The sequence below is a fragment of the Onychostruthus taczanowskii genome, unplaced genomic scaffold (genome assembly GCF_017590055.1).
Source record: "Onychostruthus taczanowskii isolate IOZ18803 unplaced genomic scaffold, ASM1759005v1 scaffold28, whole genome shotgun sequence".
Lineage (NCBI taxonomy): Eukaryota > Metazoa > Chordata > Aves > Passeriformes > Passeridae > Onychostruthus > Onychostruthus taczanowskii.
In genome coordinates this window covers 5,950,851-5,970,133 of record NW_024500128.1, presented here as the reverse complement: position 1 = coordinate 5,970,133, position 19,283 = coordinate 5,950,851, and the positions used below count along the sequence as shown (strand labels likewise).

Genomic DNA, 19,283 nt, shown 5'->3' with positions numbered 1-19,283 from the left:
AAAACCAACTCTTGTGAGTTTGTGTGGTGGTAAAAGCCAGTTGATGCTGCCACTGGACAGAACCAAATATTAATTCTAAAATAGAAGATGTTAAGTAGAAACAGTTGAAACAAGTTTTATAACTGTAACTGATGTGTAGACTACTATTTTTTACTTTGTGTTGAAAAACAAAATAAAAGAAAAATAGCCTACAATAAGTTTAAATTCACCAGATAAAATTAAGAAGATGAGGAAAACCAGTTTTAGTCAAATTTTACTGAAATATCTCTTGCAAATATAGACTACAGACTGACAAATTATTATTTCATGACCACAAATAAATAAAGGTGGGGAAAAAAGTTTACTACAAAATGTAATAGACAATTTCTGTTGAAATAGAGATGTATTCTTTCTGTTAACATGCACATTATTTAGAAAAATAATCTAGCAATATGGTAAGTATTCAAAAAACCTGTTTGATAACCAACAAAAGTAAGGCCATTACTTAAGATGCTGTCATTAAACACATATATACAGGATACCTGGTAAAGCCAATTCTATTTCTTAACCTACAAATGTGCTATAAATTCAATAATCATTATTAAAATTACACAAATTTAACAACAGCAAAACATGACTAACATTTTACAAGTCATAAGAAATCAAAATTTTTACCCCTTAAAATATCTATTTATATAAAGAATGTGTTTCTTAGTGGCATGTAAGCAAACAAGCCATAAAAGAGCAATCACAGCCATACTAATCTCATAATACATCTCCATGTGAAAAATCTCCTCGTTTTAGAAGCATAAGAGCTACTTTTGTCACTGCTTTGAATTATTTTTATTCTTCTTTGCCACTGCTTTCCAACCTTCTGACTTAATGTAATATTTCATAAAAAATATTTTATAGACATGTTTATAAAGATGCCCTAGGCACCAACACAGTGTAAAAGCAACAGGATTTAATAGATGTGACTCTTCAGCATTCTCATTTTCAGTACTGATCTAAAACTGAACCTGCTGTCTATCATTACTGGTACAGCAACAAAACCAAAGGTATTAACTATGATCATCTGTGATCCAAGCCAGCCCAATAAGGGCCTATGCACAGCATATTTTTGGTGTCTAAATCTAACAGAATTGGAATGCTATTCTGTGTTACAAACTTTCCCTATCAGACAAACTATTATTCCTCACACCACAGTATCAGAAATTATGAGTCTTAACTGCCTATTTCCTCACATATAGAGCGGGAGTTTACATGGAAAATGTCAGCTGGAGCCTAAAGCACTTCTCAACACCCCATTGAAGCACATCTCTGCCCAGCCCTTTCCCTCCCTGACCATCCACCCACCAGTCAAAACTATTGGTATGAAAGAAAAGAGAGTTATACTTTACATAAGCTATAAATATCAACAGAATTTTTAATGGACATCTTAAAATATTAATTTATGCAGCTCAGTTCTTTTTGACCGCTAGTATTGCTGACAACCTATGTCTGGACAGATGTGATAGAAAAAAGCAGATTTTTTTTTCCATGTATAATATATGTTTTCTCTATTTAAATGCCCTAGACTAATGCCCTGCCTTTACATTCTTACAAATGCCCTGTCTTACTACAAGTTGATGCACATTAAGTGAGATTAGAAAGAATCACTCTTGGTTAATTTTTGTAAAATTTGGCTTCTAATGATCTCCTGGATACAGACAAACGCAAGGCACAATCTCATTTCTCATGCTCCTGAGCAAAACGATGCGGGAAAAACAACTTCACTACCAGCTACAGACTCCCCAAAAGGGCAGATGGGTGCTCTAGGCAGTTCATGTGCAGACATTTTAACACTGTACCATCAGCAGTGGAAGGAGCAACCTGTGCTCACAGATCTTCGAAATTCTAGCATTTATCAAAAATACCATATTCACTCTTCATATTCAAAAGTTCAATTTAACGACCAATAACATTCCCCAAGCTAAAGGTCTGAAAAAGTATGCTAATTCAACTTTCAATCAGAAAACTGAATTTAAAGAGACATTAAAAATATCCTCAAATTAGCCTCCAGGATAGATCTATTTATGTAGTTGCTATAGAGATGAATGTAATATGCACAGTGGTTTAGAAAATGATTTCAAGTTTATTGTCTCTTTTACTTCTCTACCATGAATGGCTTGAAAGATTTGTGAAATGCATTTGTCTAAACAACAGGTCAGCTCCTTCTGGCTGTAATCTGCAGCAAAAATGCCAGTCTCCACGCAACATTTGACATTACATCTTAACTCTAGTTATTCAAGATAAAAATCTGAAGAGAAATGGAAGCGGAGAAGAAAATATGCAACTAACATGTCAAAAGTTGGCACAAAGGAAAAAGGAACGTTTGAATGTTCAAAACAAATTAAAAATATGAAGAAAAAAATGGAAAGCAGCTTTGAAGATGAAAGGGTTATTCCTTGTAGCTCTTTGATGGGTTGGTCACTGGCTCTAACTAGAAGAAAACTTAGCTGCTCTCTGTAGCAGCACAGATGAGCAGAAGAAAAACAAGTTATCCACTTTCTTGAATGCTGACTTGATGCTTTCAACAGCAACCTCTAAACCTTATGCAACTGAGGGATCCATTCTGCTCACTGCAGTGACCATTCTTCCAAGCATCAGTTCTCTAAGCCTCAAGGAGAAAGAAAAACAAATAATGACTGTATTTTCTTAAACAGGAGGCTGCATAACTCCTGTTAAGGGTGCCTACACCAGGTAAAAAAAGGCAGGCTGTAGTTTCAGCCATTTTACAATGGCAGAAGGCGGTGCTATCACCAAAGGCAGCTGTGTATTTCTCCTCACAATGAAACAGGTGAACTCCTCATGCTGAAAACTCCCAGGTTAGTCTTGAACACACATAGCATAACTTCAGATCCTCAAAAGCTCACATGACCATGCAGGATCAACTACAAAACACAGACATTTTCTACCACTTAATACAGTGTGCATGGGAGCAAAAAACGTTACAATGAAGTGATTAAATAGTGTGTAGGGAACAAAGTAACTACCACACTGAATGGTCTTTTTAGGAACAAATTATTAAAAATGAAAACAGTTGCATCTTGAAACATTTTAGATCCTAAAGACTGTGGCTTGAAGCATTTTTAAGAATCACTCCACAGGATGGTCAAATATCTGTTGTCAGCGATGGCTAGAGCTCTTTGTTTTACTGTGGGACCAAGGGGAGGAAGACACAGAAACTCCCTTGATTCAATGCTGAGATCTCAGCTCTTCCTCTCAGAGCATTCTCATCTGTTCACTGCTGTAACAATCAGCTCATCACACTGACATCAGTAGGTGAGATCAGTGTACTATATAACACAGAGCTGACAATGATCTCATAACACTCAGCTCTAAGCCTCCATCAGCATAACCAGGGCTGGTGATTCAGTGAATTTTCCTCAGTCTTTGTAAGGACACAAAGAACATGTTGGCTCTCCTGATATACCCAGTGTGTCTCAGAACTATGACCAGGCAGCTGACATACTGTTCTTACACTCAGATCAGTGCACTCTAAATTTTAAGAAAGATGGCAGACTCAGTGTCAGAAAGGTCTGCAAATAAATATATTTAATTCAGAGAATGTGTAATAAAAGAAGATGACCAGAAATGAAAATTAAGAGGTTTGCTGATAAATTAGTGGTTTGAATTGATACAGCAAAGTCTACATTCCTATCCCTACTTGCAGCCCCATGACACACTCGACATGAACTAACCAAAAAGGGCTGGCAAAACAGGCAATCCATGATTACAACTTCCAGCTGCCAAAAAACACCCCTAGCTCCATCACGGATCTTGCAATTGTGCAATCACAGACACATGAGACAGTGAGGACTTGCAGTTGGAGAGGGGAATAGAAAGGATGGCTGCTCCTTCCATTGGCTGCCCACAGTGGGCTGAATGTGTTGGAAATCTGCTGTAAACTGACGTATTACAGCATACTTTAAATACAAGACCTCCCCTTGTGTGAAGCCTAGATTCTCTTTTAAACATTACAGGTAATAGACATCACTGAAACAAGTAAAAATTACCATCAAACAAACAAACAGACAACTCCCCCAAGCAGATAAGACACACCTGGAAAAAGATAAAAATAAGGAATTTTTATCAGTGTGCACATTCTAAAAATGACTATTTCAATGCTTCTCTGCAACATAATGCTGCATATTAGAGAAGGCACTCTCTAATAATCAAACCATACAGATTTCTATCCAAACATAAATGCCCATTTATTTTTATTCTCATAGAATATAAGATATGAGATATTACTCAACATCCACAGAGTACCACACACACATTTTGAGAACAAAGTTATCTTTTGCCTCCTTAATCTCACACATTCTTGTCTAACATAATTATATTTAAAATTATATCTCATTTTCTCTTTTTCTTTCAAAACGAAACTGAGTGAGCTCATTAACACCTTCAGTACAGGCTCTGGGAAAACTGAATTTAAATAAGATTCAATTCACACACAATACTTGTAATATTTGCTACTTTATACCACATAAAATAACCTGACAAAAGGACACAACAGTCTCACCAAAAAAAAATAGAAGGTGAAGAATAGCAGCTAGTGATGATCAGAAAACAGATCTGTATCAAAATAATTCATCCTGCTGATGATTAATTACAGAGTTTTAATTAAACCTGCCTGTCTGGATTCAATACCATTCACTTTTGCAATTTCAAGAGTATTAAAATTCACTGCTGAAAGGGAAAATAATTCATGAAAATACATCAAATTTAAAAGAAGATATGTTATGGATAAAAAGAAAATGCTCTTCAAGTAATTTAGGGGTGTTGCAGAAATATCACTGACTATATTCTAATCCCATCCATCCCAGTTTAAGTATAAATTAAGAAATAATTAGTACAGTGTGATTCTAGCATGCAGGAATTTCACCCTGATTTGATTACAGAAAGGACTGTTCTCAGTTCTGTACAACTCTCACATGTGACTGCCTTGCTTTGGTACCAGTTTCATTATCAAGATATCACAAGAACTATTGAACTGAATCACTCTGTTTACTGATCACTAAGGGAATTATTCCCAGTCCTCCGAGAGGCACAAATTCTCCACTTTGGAATTTATCAAAGACATGTTAATGATAGCATGATAAAGTAATGGTAAATACTTTTTCCCAGAGCAATAGTACACTGGAAATCTGCCATACTGAAAATCACCATTAATATCTCTATCATTTCTACACAGCAATCTCAAATAATTAATAGGAAATCACTTCTTACAAAACTCCTACATTTTAATTCACAACATGCATGTAAATTCACAGACTAAACACAACCAGAAACTACACATCACCAGAAACATGTCACTCTTAACACACTCTGGAAAGCCAAGCTCTGTGCAGTCATGCTAAGTAATCTATAGAGCTTACATTTCCCATGCAGAGACTTCAAACCTCATCTTCAGTAATCAAAATGTAAACAAGTTATCTTAAAACACATGTATTCTACAAATCATTTATCCAGCAGCCCAATCCAAGAGCATGACAGCTTGCTTCCCATGCACTGCCTACAGGTCCTTGAGGAGTGAGTGCTGGAACAACACAATGCTTTGCAATGCTTTCATCTACAGTTTTATATTGAAGCAGTATTTCTTTCAGAAACAAGGTGGGGAAAAGAGCAATAGATATTTATTTTCACACTTAAAAGTCCTGGTGCAGTACAGGTTTATGAGAAATATCTGTAGAGTTCAGTGCACATTACCTCTCAAGAATATTTTAACTGAAACAAAATCAGACCTTATGGAACTGAAAAAACTGAATACTAAAGTTACATTTAGAAAAACCAAAACCACAACAGAATCCAAATAATTAAAAACTTTCCCAGTTAAAATTTCAAAATACCCCCAATATGAAGATATTACACAACTGCATTCCAAGGAAGGTCTAAAGGACCTCTAATCCCTTTGTAAATGTATTCTAGCCTGTCCTCACTAAAATATTACCAAATATAGGCCAATTCTTGCTTGTTCAGAGTAAATCAATATGTAACTACTTTATTGTTTTTTCATTAAGGTATTCTTTATGAAAAATACCTCCACCATATTCAACATAAATTAATCTCTTAATCATATATTCTTGTCAACTACATACACATGATAGACGTTTCCCCTCACTGTTTTTTAATTTGTTTTTTAAATAACAAATATACATTGCAGTCTGAAGCTTTCCCTGGGAACTGTAAATCTGAATGGTTTTGTCTGTAATTTTCATTTTAACAGTCCATCATTTCTCACTGCCTTACACTTTTCTTTTAATTTGAAAATGATGGATTCAAACTTTAAACAACATTGCCACTCAAAAATCTTACCCTAACCTTGCACTGAATGCCTGAAATGCATTCACTTCCACTCAGATTTTTGATTGGAGAAAAATGAGCATTCCCTAAGCTTTCAAACATGCAATATTAAAGCTGAATTTTGAGAACGAAATAGAAGATCAATGGATCTTCCAAATTATGCACACTAACAGTTCTGTTTCTAAAGCATTCTTTCTTTTTAAATACTGAAGAATTCCAGTAATTCCTTGAATACAGGGACAAATTAGTTTTTCTAGGGAATATATAAAATTTTATGATATAACGATGTCTTAGCCTACAATCATCACAGTATCTTAAACATCATAATAATCTCTGGCAGATTGCACAACCATGAAAAAGGCAGAGAGAGGTTTTAGAGGCTGATAAATTAATGGCAAAGAAAAAATCAATTATACAGACTCTAATTCTAAGTGATGGAGAAATTACCATGGGTAATAAAGCAGAAGTTCTTTAAGGTAAATGTAAGTTCCAGCAAGTTAATGCATATCAATAACACAATGTCTATTAATCTGACATACCCAGAAAATCATCTGAGAGATTTTTAATGTCTCTTAATCGTAAATGAAAGTTAAATTCTTTGGCTGCCCACCTTTAGTCAAAAATAGATGTTCAAACTGGTTAACGTAACAGAAGATACAAGTATTTTTAGAAATCCAGCATGTTCTACAGGCACTTCTTCAAAGTAATTTTTACATGAAATATAAAAATATGCTGAAATGCAAGATGTAAAAACTTGAAAAGCCTGGAAAAATTTTTCTAGAAAAAATATAAGCAAATGTGGAAATAAAAACTTGTTTACATGGTGGCTCTTGCATTTCATTGGAATTATATTATCTTTTTACTTTTCCCAAATATTTCCATTAAAGGTGCTTACTTACCTTGTATTCAAAAATTTACAACTAGAGCATGCTACTGGATGTAGATAATTATTTTCACTTTACTTTCACAAGTACAAGAAAAAGCAAATTTTCTTCTTTCTGAACAGCAATTTACTGGCTACCTTCTCTGCTATTGATAAGAGATGGCTACATTCTGAAATGACATTTCATCAATAGTTTTAACATCAAGCAAGAATCAAGCATCCCTTCAAATGCTCTGTTAGCTCAATTTTTTTAGTGAGATGCAAGTTCTGGTCATTCAGAGGAGTCAGGAAAGGTAAGTGTTGTAAGAGACATTGGGGTTTCTTCTCATTTAAAGTCTAAGGCGTTTATTTCCTTTCCCTGCAATTTTGAAGCCTAAGAATGCATATCTGTAAAGCAACAGCAAGTATTCAGTGCATTGTATGTTCATCACTGGCAAAAAACACATAGTATTTGGAAAGGCAGCACGCTGAATAATGCAGTGACGATACCTATCAGAGTCTCACAGATGGTGACAAATCCAGGAAATGCTACACTTCAGCATTTGCAGCAAGGAAATTGCACTTAGTACCACAACCAGCAACTAACAATGCTTTCTCAATTTCATCTTCTTAGTACTTTTTTGAGGTTGATACCTATATTCTTGAGCTGCTCCTTCTCTCTTGAACAATAGAGAGACTCCTTCCTGTCATCCTAGTTCCTTGCCTATACTATTTTTCTCTTTTTGTTCCCTTCTCTTTCCATATTCCTCCTTCCTACTGTTTTCCCAGCTTCTTCACATTTTCCCTCTACCAAATGTCTTTCCTCTGTAATATGGCTGTCACTCAGGCCACAGTTCTCCTACACCTTCCTTACATCCTTCAAATTTTACCTTGCCAGCCTTTACTGCAAAATGCCAGCCAGGATCTCACTGCAGACTGCAGGGACAAGGCTCTCAGCTACCCCTTCCACCTAATGGAGAGACAGAAGGCAGCAAAGAAAAGTTATGGCAGGCATGGGGGAGACTGGGAAACAGAGAAATGTGGAAGGGAAAATGGGATTTCTCCTTGCAGATGTAGCAAGAAAGTTAGACTTAGCCTACCTCGTAGGCCTGCACCTTCAGAAGACATTTTATATATATGAGCAATGCTGAAATGGGCAAGCCAAGGGGTCAGATGCTACAGAACAGAAACTCTCAGCTACACACACATGATGTAACGTGTGGCATGATTCTGTTCATCTGACTTGCAGCAGTCACAAAGAAAAGAGAGGTTTCTCTCGCAGCGGGCACACAGGCTGTCCCTCTGTGTCTGACAAATGACATGATCTGGTTCTCAGGAGCAGAAGAGGTGAAAGCAGTTGATTTTGGTGGTATCTACTTTCTCTTGCCAGGTACATATTTTCCTCCCCCTGGTCCTACCCAGTTGGCAGGAGGGTTTTCAGCCTCCTCTCACAGAAACTGTGTGGCCCAGAGGTCTCAGTGACACTGTGCCACACATCAGTACAATCAGACACCTCAGAGAGCAGCAGCTGTTATCATCTGAGGTAGCTTCTAACCACTCTTACCAACAGTGAGCTCTGAATACCACTGGCTTTAATAAAATTCTGAAATTTTAATATTCAAAGCTTCACAGGTAATTATCCACACACCTGTAGCACATACTCCACTTCCATGGATTTTGTAAAATACTAATTTCCTGATCAATTATGATATTGAAATATACAAAACCCCCACCCAGTCCTACCACTGATCTATTCTTACCTGCATCCCTCTCATTTTCTGGAACCGAGCTACTGCATCACTGATGGTGTAGACACGAACGTGGCCCATGTGAAGCTTCCCAGAAGGATATGGGAACATAGAAAGCACATAAAATTTTGGTCTTGATTTCTAGAAAGAAATTTTTAGAAACTAGTAACTACATGTGTTAGCATTTCACTTGAACAAGTACATGTGCACATTATAAACTACTACATGACAGCATAAAGAGAAACACAGTTCTGCTGGAACTGATCCAAGTGAGCACTGACAACGTTCATTGGATCAAATTCTTTGGGGCTGTAAATGGAGGTGTTTTACCAGACTTTGCTGCCATCTCGTCAATTTATACTGAAAATTCTATGGCACTTAAATGTTATGAAAATTAATTAACTTTTACTCAAACAAGCTATATTGACAGAACTGAAGCTTAACAGAGCAGCATTGCCACTGTAGCATCTGCAACTGATTATCTATGTGTTCTTAGTCTGCCCCAACAAAAACATGAAAACATAGCAGATTAAATTGCTCTCGTTTAAATTCTCGTTAAATTACAGTTTAAATAATTAATGTTTTACTTTGTATCTACAACAAACACAGAGCTCACTCCTGGCCAGTTGTTTTCCATCATCTGAACTGCAGAAACTCCCAGAGTAACTACATCATTTGCAATTGCATGAACATCTGCTAAAGGGAAACTTTCAGTTTCACTATGTATGCTCAGATTCAAACACATCTTACAAGCAAGATTTTGCATAATGAAAAGAAACGGAAAATTTCATTTACTTAGGTTTAATTAAAATGACAAAAGTTACAAAGAAATCAGAAATCCTCTTTCACGTCAATTATTCCTAATACATCTTGATTGCCACTGAATTCATCACTGATACATTGACAGTATCAAGTACCACTGATACTTGCTAAATTCTTGTATTATTTTTCTTGATAATAAAAAAATTACAGGCAGCTTTCAGCTTTCACTGTTTGGAATAAAACTCTATTAGTATTTGTCAAACAATATTTCTTTATCACTTTTGTTCAATCACAGCAAAATCAGAAATAATCTGAGTACTTCACTGCAGCACTACACACTATTTGCCTCTTAATACGTTATTAAATTTACTTCAACTGTAAGGATAAAACAAAATATCACTAAAAATACAATTTAGAACTTAGCATACATATGCTACATATGACTCCCATGTACATATGCATATAAAAGGCACAAGTCTTAATGAATGCTTTCCCTGCTGCAGGTACTCATGCACATCATTTCAGTTTTCTTCCCCAGAAAAAGCAAGCTCTTTTCTCGCTTCAACATTTTGATAGAATAATTTTTTTTTTGTCAGAGAAAAGGCAAATTTTAAGGGAGATGAACAAAAAAACATCAAGAGCCACAGAAATGTTTTTTATCTATTATGACAGAATAATTGTGAAGGCAAAAAGAGTCAGAGACTGCGATACAGCTGTTTTCAAGATCTTTTATTGCATGGGAAAACTTTTTTTTTTCTTTAAGTCACTTACTATTCCTATGAGACTGTAAACCAGAAAATAGTAAAAAAGCATTTTCCCTTAACACAGATTTTAGTGAGTAGTGTAATAGATTTGTCATAACATGGGGAACAGAACCTTGAGAAAATTGTTTACAAAAGTTACAATTAGATGTTTCTTTTAATACTTTAAATAATTAAGTGCCAAATATTGTATAATACGCAAAGAAAGAATTGATTACTTAAACCCTTCCTAAATTTACAAGTTTATACTTTGCCTATTACAGTATTTTTCCTCAGGACTTTTAAAATTATTTTTGTTTACTTATTTCATTAATGGTTTTCAATAATCTACATGAAAGTATTTTCCCCTGAAATGTAATGCACATCTAATCATTATAAGCCACTTGTACTAAGTAAGTTTCAATTAATTTCATTCTAAGAAAACAAAAATATAAACACGTAATCTCCACATTTTTCAAAATGCTTACATCAGTTTCTGAAATTCTGCAGAACTGATCCTTTATTCTTGGGAACCACCAACTTTCAACACGTTTTCTTGTCTCCAACCCATATTTTTTTTCCCATTTCCCCGTCTCACTGTAAATCGTTCTCACACAAGCAGGAACCACTCTTCTCTGCCATTTATTTAATCCCAGAAAGCCATTTAGTTGTCTCTTCAAACATGAGGAACACGGGCCAACTCTTTGATAAACCGACTGCATTCTTAAGGTTATGGTACCTGAAACGACAAAAATGTGCATTTCATGCCACAATACATAACAAGAACTCAATGATCATTATGATTATACTGAAAAGTGGTAGCTATTAAACCATTTTAGCTTGACTTAGACTACTCAGCTGCTTTTCATGGAACTTGCATTTTTTTTCTGTGTCTGAATTATAAAAGTATGTAATTTTTAGTCAAGAGAACTAACTGTGGCCTCGCACAGAACAAAACCTATTGTGCTAGATGCCTTATCTAATAAAATAAAATTCTTGCATTCAGTCTCCCATAAAGGCATAATCAGTCAATTGAAGGTTCCAGAAGCTCCATTGCCTGAATAGAAGATGGCTAACAGGGTGTTAGTAAAAATTCAGAATGAAACAGAGAGAAGAGGAAGTTGGATGAAATTATACTGTAAAAATACTGAATTTGTCATCACTGAAAAGAGATGGGGGAGGATCACTATAATTAGTAGATTTCAACCAGATATTCTAAACCAACTATTTTGCTAAGGCTTTCTTTTTCAACTGAAAATCTGGTTAACTCCTCAAATCCTATAGAGTCCTTCCTCTAAAGCTACTCAGATGGGAGAAAGATCAAACAGTTCCCATATTTGGGATCAGTCTCAACAAGATATTTGCTGATTTTACTTCCTACAGTAGGAAATATAGCATTAAAAGAACCTCTAATCTGAGATTTCCTCATCTTGACTGCCTTTTTGTTTTTAATGGCATTTTTACATTTCCTATCCTCTATGGTTGGTTTTGGTGTTTTGGTGTTGGTTTTTGTTTTTGTTTTTTTTTTAATTTTGCCCAATACACTTGTATCAAACTAGCTTTTTCAGTCAGTTCAGAATTTTCCTTGCAGAGTTACATCAGTAAAATCCCAGTGTAGAAAAACTCTGTATAAGAAAGGATTTTACTTATGCATTTCCCATAAGGTAGAAACATTACCAGTAGAAATAATTGCCATAGCACCTAAATTAGATCCCCAGCAAGCTAGTGAGAGTTATGCTTCCTTTAACATTCACCATACATGCATACACAAACCCTCACTGCTTGTCTCATTATCTATAGAATTGCTCCTTTTCTTCCTTATCCACCAGGGTCTATAAACACTTTTCTACTTATGTCACATCAGTGCTTTGGATTTCTTGTTGCTACCCTCCATAAATCTCTCTCATTTGTAATAAAAACAAATCCAGGACGGTACTCAGGATTCCCAGTTCAGGCGCACATGAGTCATTCAGGAGACTCCAACTTCCCTCCCTCCGTACCACCATACTCATCTCAACATTAGCATTTCAGTACTTCAAAGTTTTCTGCTTATTTTTACTAATTATTTCCTTATTACTTATGTCTTATTTCTATTGATTTATTTTACAACAGAAAGGAGAGTTTCCTTATGCAAGCCAATCTCAGCACTGCCGACTTACAAAGCAAGTATTTTAAAGCCCAGGAGCTACACGTGAAGGGGAGACTAGCGGATGAGAGGACAGTCTCAAGCTGCACATGGGGAAGTTTATGTTGGATGTAAGGAAGAATTTCCTCCCAGAAGGGGTGTTAGATATTGGAACGGGCTGCCCAGGGAGGTGGTGGAGTCACCATTCCTGGGGGTGTTTAAGGAAAGACTGGACATGACACTCAGTGCCAGGGTCTGGTTGAAAGGGCTTGGACTCAGAGTGATCTCAGAGGTCTTTTCTAACTTAACTGATTCTGTGATTGTGAGACAGGAAGAACAGAGACTCTGTGCCTGTGCACAGCTCAAGGAAGCCCACCAGCCGATGTTATGTCTGAGGGCACATTTGGGTGACCTCAGGCCTTACAGGTCACCCCAGCAGGGGTCAGAGCAGTGGGTGGGAGTGAGAAAACAACCACAGCCAAGGGCACACCGCACTAGCGCTAAGCTCATTCCAACACATGGAATTTCAGGATGAGAAAGAGAACTGCAGCATCCTTCCTGCTCCCAGGTACCATCATGCACAAGACGCAATGGTCAGCCAGGATGTGTTGGGCCAAGCCAGGATGCATGGCACAGAGGATAATCAAATCCAAAAACCACGGCACTAAGCTGTTTTTCCTGTCCAGGCTTGTGTGCATGGGACTAGGACAAGGAGAGTGCCTCTCCCAGCCCCACTCAGGGGCACTCCAGCCCAGTGCTGTGGGAGTCTTTCAAGGAGCAGGTTATGAGCCTAAAACTGTCTTACCCAGGCAGTGTGCCAAGCAAAGAGGAAGGGGCTGGTCTGATAGAGAAATAAATCACAGAATGTCCTGAGCTACAAGGATCGCTGACTCCAACTCCTGGCCCTACACAGCTCACTTCAAGAGTCACACCATGTGCTCAGCATTGTCCAAGAACTTCTTGAACTCCGTCAGGCTTGTGCTGTGACCACTTCCCTAGGGAGCCTGTTCAGTGCCCAACCACCCTCTGGGGGAAGAACCTTTTCCTAATACCCAGTGTAAACCTCTCTGGCACAGAAAACGTTTGGAAAGATGCAGTAAGCACGCGGGACACTGAATTCAAGTCCTGGAGACTGCCTGACGAGGCCCAGCACATTTTACCCAGCCCCGGGGGGGTGGGGGGTGTGGGGGGGGCGTGTCCCGCCGCTGGAGAAGCTTGCACGGGGAGCAGGCGGCTCCACGGGCGGGACAGAGCGAGCGGAGGAGCGGTGACAGAGGGAGGCTGGAGGAGGGGGGAACTCCGTAGGCACAGGACCGCCGGGAGAGCCGGCTGGGCGCGGGCAAGGAGCCCAAAGGAGCGGGCTTTGGGCCGCCGCGGGCAGCGGGATTAGCGTGGCTCCGGCGGGCGGGGGCGTGAGGCGGGGCCGGGCGGGGGGACCGTTACCTGCGCGCGCCCTCCATCAGCTCCCCCGCCGGGCCGCGGGCGCCGCCATCTTGGCGTGTCGGTGTCGCAGCGAGGCGCCGCCTCCGCCCGTGGCACCGCCCGATGGGGCGGGAGCTGCGCGCCGGGAGGGAGCGGGAAGAGTTTCCCCCTTTCCTGAATGTGACGTGGAAACGTAGAAGAATAGTAGATAATAAAAATAATAGTTAAAAAATTAACCCGTGTTGAGCTCTCTAGAAAACGCACAGAGCCTGCTCGGCCTTGAGAAGACAGGGGCCCTCATTAATGTCTAGAAATGTCTGAAGAGGGGGTGCCAAGGGGACGTGTCCAGGCTCTTCTCGGTAGTGCCAAGCAGTGTGACATGAGACTACTGATGTAGGCAGAAACTGCTGCGCAGGAAGTTCCGGCTGAACATGAGGAAAACTTCTTTGCTGTGCAGTGACCGTGCACTGGAACAGATTGCCCAGAGAGGTTGTGGAGTCTCCCTCATGTGAGGTATTCGGGAACCGTCTGGATGCAATCCTGTGCCGTGTGTTCTAGGATGATGCTGCGTGAGCAGGGAGGTTGGACCAGATGACCAACTGTGGTCCCCTCCAAGCTGACCTTTTCTGTGTGGGTAGCTTTGCTGTCCTCCACAGCATATACAGATGCCCTGTAAAGTGACTGTATGGGTTAGGGCTAGATTTCAGTAATTTCAATAATTTTACTTACCTGCTGGGTTGGTTTGTTTGTTTGTTTTGGCAGAATCTGAAATAAAAGGCAAGGGTTTGGGGATTTTTTTTTTTTTTGTGATGACTTTTTAACTAGTAAGAGTAAAAAGCAGACGTCACAGCAACACAGGATCACAAAATGGGTACCTGGGAGCAGGAAAACCGCTGCAGTTCTCTTTCTTGTCCTGAAATTCCATGTGTTTGAACGGGCTCAGCTCTAGTGCAGTGTGCCCCTGGCTGTCATCTAGCCTCCCTGCTCCAGCAGGGTCATCCTAGACAACATGGCACAAGTCAATAAAGACAATCTAGCACAGCATAATTATTTCTACCTCTGCCTGGAAAGCAACATCTCATGCCGTTGTCAACACTGTGGAGTTCAGAGTTGGTTTTAATTCCTCCAAGTAACTTGTACTGGCCTCCAAGAAACAAGAAATAATATGGGGTTTTTTATTTCCCCATGTTTGTACCCTTTTGCTGCTGGCAACTGTTGAATCTTTTCATTTGTAGACCTTTTTCTTCACTGTTGTGTCTCCAACACAGTTTAAACAGACACATTCTGTTTATGCAGTGCAATGCCTACAGTAAAGTCAACCTTCTTATGTGACTAAAAATAAGTATTTACTGAATAAAAGCTTTCCACTTGGTTGTGTGTACCTGTCAAGTGTGCTTAAATTATAACTTTTCCACCACAAAAATGAACAGAGAGCAGCTCTGATGGTTACCCTGCTGATAAATTAGTACAGTTTCCCCATGACTCTGTGCATAATTTTATTTTGCTTTCCAGTTGATCTCCCTGTCAGCAGGTGGTGGCAAATTGGCTTTCACAGGACTTCCATCCCAAATTTCTCCCTGAGCTGCTGTGTGAGTTCCTGGACTGAGGGAAGATGAAGCATTTTGTTGTGTGTGTGGACAGACAGTACAGTCCCTGGCAGTACAGTCCTGGGACACCCTCCCAGGATAAATGACAGCTCATGACCAGCTGGGACATGTTTTCAACTTACAGGATGATTTCTGCTCACACCGCCCTTAACCCCTGCACTCTCCTGATTCACATTTGAGTGAATGGATGAAAATTATCTCAGAGAGGTTAGCAGACTGGGTGAGACCACAGAAAAAAAGCCAGTATAAGATTTTGGAGCTTTTGTGTGCTTTTGGCTGTCCTCTTGACACCCTGGGACAATTATTCATTGCCATTTGTAGGCACTGCTGACATGGGGTCTTGACAATGTTTTTGAAATGGTGCTGCCAAACAGTCAGTGTTTAATAGATAAGTAACTCCTACCATAAATAAGGCAATAAAAAAGTCCAAATACCAAATAACAGTGTATGTCTGGATTGGTTTTGGCCTTCATGGATTATCATACCTTGAAGAATACCTTTCTTCTTTCCTTCTCAGACTGTTTCTGGTTGGTCTTGGTTTTTCTCACCCAATTTCAGTTTCTGTTTACAGAAAATCTTACACCTTTTCTAGCTTTGTTTGATATTGGCTGCCTTCCTCACTATTAGAATCCAGTTTGCACAATGAGCTCCAATAAAATCAACAGAAAGTGACACAAAATTTCAGTATATTCTCAGAGTAAGTTTCCAATAGTATCTTGACAGAAGTCACCTTTTACATGTTCTAAGTAATGCACAATTTAAACCTGTGTCAAACCTGCTTGACTTGTTTTTGTTAGCAGCTAATAAAAGTCATACCAGTAAAGTCCTTCCAGAAGAAAATAAGAGTTTGGTTAAATTTTAATTTTTTTAAAATAGTGTCTGCAAAATGGCACTATAGCCAAGACTTGGTACAATACTTGCCATTTCATCAGAATCCCAGGACAGATTTGAGCTCATCCAGATGCAGTTTGGGTTGTTGGTTAATATGGTAAACAGAGAAGAGCTAGAGGCTCCACATGGGCCCAAACCTAATGAGTGCTCCTCAGGTGTGTCAGGTCTACCTTTGTGTATCGCATACATCGAACTTTCTAGGAAACATTTAAGATTGTGATTAATTTAGTATTAATCTAAACAGATTATCCTCAGCTTCGAGCAAATCAAATACATAAGTAGATTGTCAGGATGAGAAAGTAATGTTTTAGTGAAATGAATGGATTAAAAAGATAAGACAAAGGTCTAACTACTGAATCAGCTATAATCTTCATAGCAGTGGGTGATAAATATAGGTCAATATGTTTAATGTTAGATACTTCAACAGTCCAGAGATTTAAATGTTTTTTAAAAACTGTAGACCTAAATTTGAATTTCAAAATGTTTTCAAGACAACAAAAAATAAACCTCTCGTTATTTTGCTAATTTTTCTCGCTCTAAGCTGTATGGTGTTTTCCCCAGTTGAGGGGAAGAGCACTACACACACAAAATAGAGAGGTTTTCATTTGCAAACCAGGACGGCCCGCTGCTCCACATGAGGTCCCTTCCCCTTGGAAGTGGGAACCTCTCAGGTTCCTGAGCAAAATCCTGTAGCAATCATGAATCAGAGCTGTAAGCTACACAGCACACCACATGAGTGAAAATGAAACCCAACAATGCCTTGATAGCCCAGGCAGGGGTTGGAGACACCACCCACTCACCTGTCTCTCCTTACTGGGCCAAAACTCATGTAGAGTGCAGAGAGCAAGCAGGGACACAAGCCCTGAAAGAACTCAGACTTTTCCAAACAGGATATCTAACCCACTCTCCCTTGATCCCCACCTTCCCCACCTGGAGTTTTGCTTCCTAACTAGTCTGTTTTCTCAGTCTCATTCATTATGGGAAATAATTGATACAGAAATATTTGTATTTGCTTTAATAATCATAAGCTATTTTCCATCGTGCTGGTAGTCCCCTGATTTCTTTTTTTAGACTTTGCACTAATGTGTTTGTTAGTATTTTCCACATAAAATGTTAGTCCACATAAAGCCTGAAGCTGATTGAGTGAATGGGTAATTCATTAGTTCCTCTATGGGAAATGTGCAGAAGTGCCCCAGTTGTTTGTCACTTAAATAGACATGGTTCCCAGATTTCCGTACAAGTATAATTTTGCTTTGGCTGATAATTACCAGAATTGATGTTTGTTCTTCCTGGAATTGTTTTTTTGCTCCTACGTCAACAACATGACTAGTATTTTTTTCAGCCTCCTAAAAAAGAGGATTGAAACCCAGCCCTTCAAATACAAAATTATTTTTACCACCTACTTCAAACATCAGCCACATTTCATGTACTTAAATAATTTGTTTGGTTATTTTTTTTCCATCCAACTTCTTGAATGTGGCTTTTGCTACTGAGTTTCATTTTGCTGTTGCTTACATATACGCATATTTAGTGATATTGCTTTGAAACACAATGTCAGATAAAAAATGCGGGTGATTGGATTGCAGGGGGGTGAAGAATATCACTTGAGAATTAAAAAAGCAAGAAAACCATAGAGTAAATTTAAGAAAAATCCTTTCAAACTCAATCTACTATCTGAGCCCAGATCTCAAAGGAAAGAATTCTGAGTGAGACCAAAAAGATCAGTAGAAGCTTCACTTTTGCAGTGGATTTTATTTTAAAAGCACTCAGTTGTTGTGGTAGTGGAAGAATAAACGCTTGGAAGAGGTAGAAAAAGCAGTTATACTTTTGGGATAGAAAGGAATGGATTTGGGCAAGACTGGTCACATTACCAGGGGTGGAGCTTAGCCTTTAAATGGTGAGTTTTGGTAACTCCTAACAAGTATTACTTGTATTATAGGTATTACTGTTTGATGCCCACTTTAGGTGGAGACTGGCCTTGGTGACAGAGGAGGTTCCTGTCATCCAAACCAACACAAGATTTGTCATTCCTTGGTTTGTCAGAATGAAGAACTCACACAAATTGTCAGTGGAAGAAAAGATCAGCTGTGTAAAAAGTCATAAACCTCCCTGCCCCATCCAGTGCCTGGTGACCAGGATAGCCCTGTCTGGTTGGAAAGTATCTGTGCCTGTCCCCATGCCGCTCATAAAAACACTGATTGTTATGAAAGAATTTTGAAAACATGCAAGATCCAGACTCAGCAGAATCATATTTACCAGCATTTATCAGGCTGATGTTGGTACCCTGAGCCTGGAGCTGGGACGTGGGGCTGACTAATTTTTCAGATCTAGGTGAGCCTTATTCTGAGGGGGTCTTATGCAGCACCTGTATTGTCTTATTTACAGAAGGGTACATTTAAACCAAAACACACATTCTCCATGTTCCGCATGAAGGCGTTAGACCAGTGACAGTCAGCACCTTCTTACTGATTCAGAATAAAATCAGTGTGTGAGTAGGTGTGTGCATGTGGCTGGGGAGAAGTTATCAGAATCGATGCACCTTTACTTTTTTGCCTTTCATCAGCAGCTCAGTTTTCAAACAAAGTGATTGGTACTGTATTTTCCTCTTGGCCATCTCCTAATGCACTAGAACAATTTTGCTGTTGGCTGGAACTAGTTATATGCAGTGGGAAGCAAAACTACCCCTTTGCAGCTTTCAAAGCTACACATTTCTTGCTTTTCATCTCAAAAGAATTTTTCTGTAAGACTGTTTAAAACTTTGAATTTACAGTTATTTACAGGGAGTAAGAACTCAAT

The 19,283-nt window shown here is 38.7% G+C and overlaps 1 protein-coding gene across 2 annotated transcripts in view; it reads right to left on the bottom strand.

Moving 5' to 3' along the window:
* Positions 1–14,109, bottom strand: part of LARS2 (leucyl-tRNA synthetase 2, mitochondrial) — an 83,407-nt gene extending 69,298 nt beyond the window's left edge. For both annotated transcript variants that reach the window (XM_041407889.1, XM_041407890.1), the window contains exons 1-3: positions 14,011–14,109; positions 10,931–11,181; positions 8,953–9,081 (exon numbers count right to left, since the gene is read on the bottom strand). In XM_041407889.1, the coding sequence (XP_041263823.1) occupies positions 8,953–9,081; positions 10,931–11,164 (363 nt within the window). In that variant the 5' untranslated portion in view covers positions 11,165–11,181; positions 14,011–14,109. The remainder of the gene's footprint in view (positions 1–8,952; positions 9,082–10,930; positions 11,182–14,010) is intronic.
* Between the last annotated feature and the right edge of the window lie 5,174 nt (positions 14,110–19,283).